General features: G+C 35.1%; 1 protein-coding gene across 1 annotated transcript in view; it reads right to left on the reverse strand.

Annotated features, from left to right (window-relative positions):
• Positions 1-1,384: 1,384 nt before the first annotated feature.
• TBX20 (T-box 20) overlaps positions 1,385-10,616 on the reverse strand; it is a 52,330-nt gene continuing 43,098 nt past the window's right edge. Inside the window, exons 7-8 of the mRNA XM_015811777.1 lie at positions 4,102-4,214; positions 1,385-1,725 (exon numbers count right to left, since the gene is read on the reverse strand). Of these exons, the coding sequence (XP_015667263.1) occupies positions 1,385-1,725; positions 4,102-4,214 (454 nt within the window). The remainder of the gene's footprint in view (positions 1,726-4,101; positions 4,215-10,616) is intronic.

Below are 10,616 nucleotides of genomic sequence, written 5' to 3' on the forward strand. Positions count from 1 at the left end.
TTAAGAAGAGACTGGACAATCACCTGTCTGAGATGGTGTAGGTTCTCCTGCTTAAGTGGCAGGCTGGACTAGAAGATATCCAAGGTCCCTTCCAGCTCTATTCTATTCTGTAGAAGGAATTCCAGTGATTTATGGCCTCCATCTAATTAGAAATTGATATTTTAAGGAATTAAAAAGAAGAGAGAGGGTAATGCTGACTAACATTTCCTTCTGTGTCTTCTAGAGAGAACTGCAATGACTAAATATGCTCATTTCTCCCCCCCCCATGAAATCACTACACCAATATTGCCTCTTTTGCCTTTGTTGAGAAGGAAATCTAGAAACAGCATAGCTATATGTCTATGGAGATTCTCAGTCATCCAGGTCATGGTTGTCCCAAAGGTGCTTTTTCAGGAGGTAACTGGACTTTCTTGTTTTTCTTTGAAGATGTTTTACTTCTCATCCAAGAAGCTTCTTCAGCTCTGACTGGATGATGGGGAATGGAAAGATTTATACTCCTTGCAGACCGCTGGTTATTTGCATTCTTTTAGAGAGTCATTGTGGCCACTTGGAGGTTTATCTGTGTCGTCAAGATCACCTGAGTTGTGCAAATGGGTGTGGAGCCTTCTTGGAACTGTTGAAAGGACTGTATTGTAGACTGGAGATAAATGATGTTGACATTTGCTGTCTTCAAAAGAGTGGCCTTCGTCTTTTAAATGCAGATGGATTGCAAAGTCCACATTTTGGACAGAGAGGACCACTTGTTAAAAAGAGGGATCAAAAAGGCCATTTATATCAAAATTGTCTCAACAAAGAAGGAGGGATACGGCATCATTTATCTCCAGTCTACAACACAGTCCTTTAAAAAGTTCCAAGAAGGCTCTATACCCATTTGCATTATTCAGGTGACCCTGATGACACAGATAAACCTCCAGATGGCTTCAATGGCTCTCTAAAAGAATGCAAATGACCAGCTGTTTGCAAGGAGTATAAATCCTATTCCCCACCATCCAGTCAGAGCTGAAGAAACTTCTTGGATGAGAAATGAAATGTCTTCAAAAAAAAACAGAGTCCAGTTGCCTCATGAAAAAGCATCTTTGGGACAGCAAAGCTATATACTATTGCATTAACACAGCCTTTTATCTAGTGGTTATGATGCACTTTCACATAATCTTGCAAATAGTTGGAACCTTGCTACATTCAGAATCCATTTGGCAACATTAGGTTTAGACTTCCCAGCCACTCTGATTAGCACATTTTTCATGTAACTTTAATCCCTTCATCATGTCTCATGCAGGCTGGTTTTTCTCTTCAATTCTTACAATGTTTCTTCTCGGGTCTTTGCAATACTGTATGTTCATCATTCTTATGGGCCTAATCTTGCCTCTCCTTGGCTTGGGGTCAGTCATACAAAAGGTGTCATCACTGTAGAAGAATGGCGTAGTCCCTGAATTGCTGCATAAGGCCCTTGCTGAAAATAATGGTGGTATCTGGGCATATGGAAAGATGGGAATGTGGGGCCACTTCCTTGCATTGAGCTAGCAATGGCAGAAGGTGTCAAAGGCATTCCCAGGCGGCTAAATGGAGGCAGTGATCCTTGAATTGGGTGAGGAATTGGAGTGGCTATTGAGGCACTGCTGGAACCAAGAGTAGTCAAGGACTGTGGATGTTGAAATCCAGGAAAACCTGAAGAGGATGAGACCCAGGAACTGAGGGACAAATTATCAGATGTGGTAAAAGCTGATCCTGCAAACAAGGAGAAGCAATATAAACCTTTAGGGGATTCAAAGAAGTTGTGTCATGTTTATAACACAGCTATCATAGCAACTCTAAGTAAGCTTTGAGAGCAAAAGAAAAACATTGCCAGATGCCAGCATACAGCACGTTCCTGAAGTAGTCACTGCATATCAGGCAGTTCACAGAAGATAACTGCAGTATAATAGCATAATGAATCACCCCAGGAGGTTAATCCACAGGTCTATTCTTAACTATACAGAATCAAAGCCAGTGCAACTAATCTAGACAGCATTCATTTGAACAGGAACCAAAGAATCTGTTGGATGTTACCAATAGTCACATTAAAAAGTATTTGGAAGTATAAATTATCTGATTTGGGGGGGGGAGTGTCATTTGAGAATTTTAGGTACTATTGTGCATCCTTATATAACAGTACCCAAAGATTTATCTGCAACACATACATCCCAGTAGAGTACTGTATGTATAGAAAATGGAAAATATCAGACCCATACTACTATGTTAGAAGAAGCTCTAATCATGAGCAATGCATATGGCATTTTAGAACCCATACTGCCCCAGGCAATTCTAGAGACATATAGGTCATTTTTCCCAGAATGTTTTCAGGCATAACAGAAAATAAGGCTTGATTATGCTGGAGAATTAGGGTTAGAAGCATATGGAAATCCAAATAGGAAAGTAAATAGACCTGTGGATAAGTTCAGACAAAGAGAGCTATGTTTCCTCTGTATCTAGAAAGCAAATATATTTTCATAGATCTCCATCCTTTTCTGCAACCTCCAATGAAGCTAGCACATATTCTGGCTTTCTAATAACTATTTTGAGCTTGCTTACCAGGCAAATATGTTTACTGACAATATAATGGATTAACCAAAAACAAATTAAGAGGAAGGAAGGAAGGAAGGGTTAAAAAAAACAATACTCACAACTTATTGTTAAATATAGTCAATATTAAGATATTCAGTTAAAGTTATCAAGAGAAAAAATAATCAGCTATTCTACAAGCTACTTCAGAAAAGTTAAGCACCTCAAACATTGTTGCTGATTCATAGTCAGAGAGAAAAAAACGCAGAAATTTATTTAGTCATCCATGGAAATTTTTTAAGGAGAGAAACTATTAACCAGCTACATGATTCTCTGCAAAACCAGAGAGAACAGATTCTTCTAGAATAAGGAATCTTTCTGAATGTACAATTGGTCTATTGATGGTAGAATGCAATAGATATAGTATTGCAAAGCATAGAATGCCATAGGCAAAATATTACAAAGATTCTGCAGTTTTGTAAGTACAATCAGATGGGAAAATATCTTTATTGCAGAAGCTTATAGGCCAACTCCTCATAGAAAATTAAGGTTAGACCCTACTTTTTGGACAAAATTATAAATTTTAAGTAATTATTAAAAATAATAATCTATGTCCCTTGGTTGGGATAAGACCATTTGAACAGCTTCCTTTAAAATACATATTTAAGAATGTTAAATATATAAAAATCAATGCTCAAGCTTAATTAAACTTTGTTGATGCACTGTGCTTTTGAACATTTGTCTCAAACAGGTTAATAGCTGATGGAACATATTTAGATAGCAATAGCACTTAGACTTATATACTGTTTCATAGTGCTTTCCAGACCACTCTAAGCTGTTTACAGAGTCAGCATATTGCCCCCAACATCTAGATCCTCATTTTACCTTGGACGGATGGAAGGCTGAGTCAACCTTGAGACAGTCAGGATCAAACTTCTGGAGTGAGCAGTGAATTAGCATGCAGTGCTGCATTCTAACCATTACGCCACCACAGCTCTTAAATCCTCTTAACTGAACAAAGACAGTTAACCTATATGCTCCTTGCAATTTGGGGAAGCATAAGATGAAAAAGGAAATATGCTCCCTTGGACTTGTTGATATTTAAAACACATCACCTATTGATATTTGAAACACAGCGTTGATATGTAGCTGTACATATCTATGAATCAATCTTGCATTTTTTTTTACTTTTGAGCAAACATAAATATGAAGTATTCATTTTATTAAAATTAAGATGCAGTAGCAAGAGCTTACAAAAGACCCTCTTCATCTTCTAAATTGTGCCATCTGCCTATATGATTGAATGAATGTGTCATCTGCCTATATGAGGCTTGCTATGCATTATTTGATAGCTTACAGGTATAATGTTTGACTCTGTCTAAATAGTCTGCTATTGAATTGATATAAAAATTAGATAGTGGTAGGATATGAATGCAAATAAGTGACTAAGTGACATTACATTCAAAGAGATGCAACATTGCTGAAGTGGGGTGGAGGTGGGATATGCCTCTATTTTCCAAATGCAGTTTCTTTGAGGAGTACATCAGGTTTACTTCCTCTTACCTCGGCTTTGTGTTGTTTGGTTATCATCTCCCAGAATTTCATCTTCTCCTCCATAGGTTCTGATGGGGGATCGAGCATAGGAATGCTTTTGTATAAGACTCTCTACACTTTCTCTGTAAAAAAACCAGCATGCTAAATATTACACCAACTAAAAAATTACCTTTGCATTTAATCAGTTACTGCTCATGTGTACTGCATGTATGTAATTAACATGATATAAAATAAAGAATGTTACTCCATATTCCTATAAGGCCACTTTCAAAATATCTTTCTGAATTTCCTACTTTGTAATTTCATATTATACCAACCTATACTAAAATGTTCATAATGACTGTTCTTCTGATCTAGGAAAACAATGCATTAAGTTTGTACACGTGATCATAGTTTGCTGAAGTTGTCTATGCCTGCTACTTTCTTTTAACTATTTTAACTTTTTTTTAAAATATTAGTCATTGTGGTTGCAAAACAAAAATATGGTGCATTGTGGAACAAACAGCAGTCTTTTGGCTGGAACTAACAGTCTGTGGGAGTGGTACTGTGCTGAATCAGAAGAAGAAGGATCAACATATAACTAGCTTCCAAGGAATCTTTTCCATTCATGTTCTCCTAATGCTCAGCTATTACAGTTTAATAGCTGTGGTAATGGCCATGAAACATAGTTAGAAATCTGAACTTCAAATTTAACTACTGCCATGAACTCACTAAACAGCCATTGGCAATTCTTCTTTGTCTCTGTCTCTATATGTCTCTCTCTCATTCTCTTTACCTCAGTCATTCTATCTGTTTAATACAGGATTATAATGATGACATACAGTATCTTCTGATTAATTATGTGAAGCTCTCTGAATACCTGACAGTTCTAATACAACTGCAAAACATTATTATTGCTTTGTTTCTCTGCTTTGTTAAGATGAGAACATCAACTATGCTGTGGGTTTATAAATTTTGCATTCATTGTATTTTTTATATTGAGTATCCATTCATCAAAAAGCTTTTTTAAAAAAAATGATTATTTAAAAAAAGTCTTTATTAAAACACGCTGATGCTTTATTTAAACTAAATGTGTATATCAGTGATTTCATGATCTCTTTAGATGCCATATGCTAAATAAAAATAAAGAAATCTAATAGCTCAGAAAACAGCATCATAAGAATCAATAACTTGATGTTCCAGGTTATGCATTAATATCACATTAACATGTGATACCAAATCTTCCTGAAAGAGCTACAGGTTCTGGATGAAATAAATCCAGACAACTACTAGATGACAGCAAGAAATACAATATGAAGATTTACATCATCAAGTAGTTTGAAAAATTCACATCTAAACTTTCATCAGGGAATGGCAGCAAAATACTAGTTATCTCAGACATTATTAGTATCAATTTATGGGGAGGAATAGTAAAGGGAATTTATTGTTTAATTAATTGATTTATAAAACACATTCCTAGGGCCAACTGAACTCCAAAATAAATATGGGTGGCCTACAGTGGGACAGAAATGCACCTAACAACAAAAACCATCTTTTCCATGCTATGTCAATCTAAAAGCTCCAGCAATTATCCTGGCCCAGCGTCTGGGAAGAGCACCAAGTTTTTAAGGCTCATTTATGGCAGGGTTAGAACAGTTCAAATCTCCACAGAGATGATGTTCTAGAGTGCTGCAGTAGAGAAGATACACTTCCAAGGCCTCAGTAGATGACATGTTTAATTGATGAGATCCACAGTATAGCAATTTGGTCAGATTGTACAGGCTGGACAAAAACCAATGAAGATGGACAATTACAGGTACAACTAGACTATATGCCCCCTAGGGCTTTATAAGTAATAATCAGCACTTTGAATTGGAAACCTCATGTGATCACAGCAACTTATAGAGCAGGGAGGTATTACATAACGAGCATAAGGAGACCTGCTCATAATTACATGTGCCACAGTTTTGTCCGTGGTGCTGTTGGTTTATTGGATTTAGATAACTGCAAATTGAACTGGACCTAACAGCATTGTATTTTGCTTTGCCTCAGATATGAAAACTGTCATAATTTAGTTGTAACTAAGTACTGATGAACACAAATACCGCATAATGTTGCAGCCTTATGGCCTAAGGCAGGCCATAAGATGCATATTTACTTAAGAGTAAGAACTACTGTGTGAGGAAGAACTTAGTTCAGATAAATATGGGACAATTAACTTCTGAATAAATATGCATAAAGAATCCCTATTTGTATATCAATCATGCTGAACTGCAGTGCCTTTCATCCTTGCATTTGCAGGCTGCTGAGATTTCAGGTGCAGCAACAATTGAAAGATCACAGATTTCTGTCCATCTTGAATTAGATTGAAGTGGTGCTTCCTCTTATTTGGAACTACATTGTATTAAAACCTGATTATTTTCTGTAGCATTTTTAATTAAAAAAATCAGATACCATCTTAGAAGATAAAATGTTTTTATCACAAACATTTATGCCTAAGCTGCAAAACCCAACAAGTTGAAATTATATATGTATATATATATTATATATACACATACACATACACACACATATATATGTGTGTATCTGTTTAGATAGATAGATAGATAGATAGATAGATAGATAGATAGATAGATAGATAGATAGATAGATGATAGATAGATACAGTGCTTTTTTTCTAAAAAAAAAAAAAAAAAAAAAGGTGCCGGAACTCACACATGTCATACAACCTGCCTTGCCTACCCTACAAGGTTCCATCCAAAAAAGTTGCCGGAACTCCGTTCTGGGCGTTCTATGAGAAAAAAAGCCCTGGATAGATAGATAGATAGATAGGTAGGTAGGTAGGTAGGTAGGTAGGTAGGTAGGTAGGTAGGTAGATAGATAGATAGATAGATAGATAGATAGATAGATAGATAGATAGATAGATAGATAGATAGATGTAGGTAGGTAGGTAGGTAGGTAGGTAGGTAGGTAGGGAGAGAGAGAGAGAGAGATAACTCAGCAGCAATAAGAAACATTTTAACCTCAAGCCACTAAAATATGAAATGTACAGCCCAGGACTTCAACAATTTTATAAAAAGACAACTCAAAGGAAAACTAAAGCCATGGAAAAGAAATTAATTTTGAAGGTCTTCTTTCAAAGGATTGACTTCCATAGTCAGTGCCTTGAAGAAACATAGTTTGCATGAAAGACTTTCACCCCTTTGTAATCCACATCCTGATGCCTTTAGTCATTCAAAACAATAAACATACATTATAAATACATTAAAAAATAAAGCTAATTCTAAATAAACAAAACTAACACTTATGTGGATTTGGAGGACATAACAAAGCTACCAGGGTGGAGCATGCAAAACTCTGAATAGCCACTAGATAGCAGCAAACATGCAGAAAACTAGCTGTGAATTTTCCAATCCTAGGTTAAATTGATATGGATTTTACACTTCCTGCAATGTTAAGCTCTCATGAATTTAAATGTTCTTTGACTTAAGGTAAGTACAGTATTATGTACTGCTTAAGGTGGCTTTTTTGTTCGCTGTATAATTCATATTACCAAACAAGCTCTAATGGGCAAAAGTATCTCTGAAACTATTAATAACTGAGAGTGATGGAAATGAATCCAACAGGATAATGAGTCTTCTCTTAAGACTGGGTGCAAAATGGTGCTTATAATGACAACTTTTAAGAAGCAGGAATTATTTAATGAGTTGATCTGTTTATGAACAAAACTATTTTAGCTAGCAAGATTCCCCAAAGACAATTTGAGCTGATGCACAATGGTCTATTTGTGCCATCCTAGACAATCCAGTTAACCAATGCTATTTAAATCTAGTGTTCAGCAGATATCTCTGTTGCTCATGCCCATTGATGTCAGTATGGCACAAAAAATAGTGCATTCAGTGTTGTGTTCAGCATAAAAAAGGGGTACAATATATCATTACAATGAAACCCCCCCTCTGTTCCTAACTAAAGCACAGAATTGTTTTGTCCTTGCAATATTGCTAATATTTTATATGCAGTCTCTGTAGAACAAATGTGAGTAAAGAATGGAGGGAGAATCTTATTGAAGTAATTTACTTGCAGGGACTGGAAGTGAACACAAAGGCAATGGCAATTGCTACTCAGAGGCTACTATAATTAAATTATTGCCTTTTTAAGTGATTAAAGACAGTAGCTATATTGGAGTTATCTCCAGAAGATCTTATTGTAGAAAGAAAAAGAGAAAAACTGCATTGGTTACATCATGGATATGAATTACTGTTTCTATTGTTTCTAGTAAAACGAGAGAAGCAAAAGGAACAAGAGAAGAAGCAGCTTTAGAAAATGAATTATTAAACTTATGTTGGCCAAAGAATTTACAGTTTATCAGTTTAGAAAATGAATTATTAAACTTATGTTGGCCAAAGAATTTACAGTTTATCAATTTTAGCAGTTTACAGTCCTCACATCAGATACATTGGCTGCTTTCATGCAACATTCTCGACATAGTTATTACCTTTTTCACCAACTAAGCAACTGAATTAGATTCGTATCCTCTTCCAACCCATGAAATACTAAACAAAGGTTAATACTAGCCAAGCATATTGAGCAACTGCTCCTGCTAAGACTTTGTATAATCTGGTTACACATGTCATGTGAACATTACGCCTGTCACTAGGTCAAATATCCAGCTATCATAGAATCATACCAAGTATTTTCTCAACTATTTATAACCCACCTCCTTGAGTAAGGTGGCCTGAGCAATGAATATGCTTTGGAATAATGGGATTAAAAACATGAATTTACATGCATAATGAATTAATACACATTATATATTTGTAGAAATATACACACTTTGTTTTAAATATACTATTTAAATAATATATTTAAATTCAGTACCTCAGTACTCAGTTTTAATATCAATTATTTGCAAATGGGAACCAAATCCCTCTAATTTCTATAGTCTCCTCCAAATATTTAATCATGAAATCATCACTGATCTGCCATCAGTTTTCATGAAACAAGGTTTCTCTGGTTACAGATCTATACAGGACTTGAATTACATGATCCTGCTGTAACAGGCAGCTACTACAATGGTATCTTTTATAAATAAATACAGAAAAAATATAAATTGTCAACATGTAAATATATCTGCTATTATAATTCTATGTCCTAAAAATATGTCAATTGCACATTCTTCAATCTCAGAAAATCATTAAGCTTGTTTATAATCAGAATCCCGTGCCTTTAACATTTAATTCGATTTTTATCAAAAGATACATTATGGCAATACCATCAATTTAAAGCAATACTTTAAAGCAATAGATCTTTCCTCCACTGATTGATAGACTTTATAGTTTTTACTGCAAACTTCTGTATATCTTCTGCAATAAAGTATACACAGAGTTTCAGCACACACAGACTATGCCATGGTTGCTCCACAGTGGACACACAGATGTTTCCCCTTAAGTTGAGATTTATGCCAGAAAAAAATCAATTCAGAGGAATGATCTCATTTCTTCATTTCATTTCTATTTTTTCATATATATTCCTTATATTAATAGTATAAAAATAACAATTTGATAAGGAAATAAACAATAATATTCTCATCAAGAAGCAATGTGTTGGTGTCAAACAGGAACTTTTTAATTATAGGCAAAATGATTCTCAGAAACCTCAGTTATACTTTGCCTGTTTACTTTAAACAGGGTCAATTTACAGTTAGATTTTATTATGCTCCCAATCCCACTAGAAATACTCCATGATGTATAACAGATCAAGATTGCAAAACTATAGTAGAAAAATACATAAAATTATATAATAGGCTGTCTGGGTGGTCTGTGAAAAAAATAGCAAATAAAAAATAATGCTTCCAGAAAGAGGATTATTATTAAAATAATGCTACAAATCCTATAGTACAATCATCCTTGTTTAGCAATCCATTATTCAGGAATTTTCAAAATTATGATGGTGTTGAACAAGATTTGAAACTTGTGACCATCACAGCAACCCCATAGTCATGTGATTACAATTCAAGCCCTTGGCAACAGGTTCATAATTATGATATTGCAGAATTCCATACTCATGTGATCATCATAAGTGATATTCACTGCCAGCTTCCAACAATCAAAGTCAATAGAGAAAACAACAGGAAGTCATAAGTCTCAATTATATGATGTCTCACTTAACAAGCTCACATGATTTGCTTTGCTATCAGAATTGGCACTGTTGGAACTGCCATGGTAAGTTAATGAAGTCACATGATTTTTCGCTTTATGACTGCATCATGTAGTGACAGAGTTGTCAGCTTCAATTATGTTTGATAATTGTGGACTACCTGTATCTTGTAACATTTTCCTTGGGTTACTTGATTCATAAGCTAAATAATAGTGCTATACTAGAACAAAACGTCATGGTTATATAATGTGCAAGACTATAATCCTACCCAGATCCACAGGTTCTTCTTTTAAAAAATCATACTAATGTATTAATAAGGAAAACTAATAATATTCTCTCTCTCTCTCTCTCTCTCTCTCTCTCTCTCTCTCTCTCTCTCTCTCTCTCTC

Source organism: Protobothrops mucrosquamatus, unplaced genomic scaffold, assembly GCF_001527695.2.
Source record: "Protobothrops mucrosquamatus isolate PMUCROS unplaced genomic scaffold, P.Mucros_1.0 scaffold48, whole genome shotgun sequence".
Lineage (NCBI taxonomy): Eukaryota > Metazoa > Chordata > Lepidosauria > Squamata > Viperidae > Protobothrops > Protobothrops mucrosquamatus.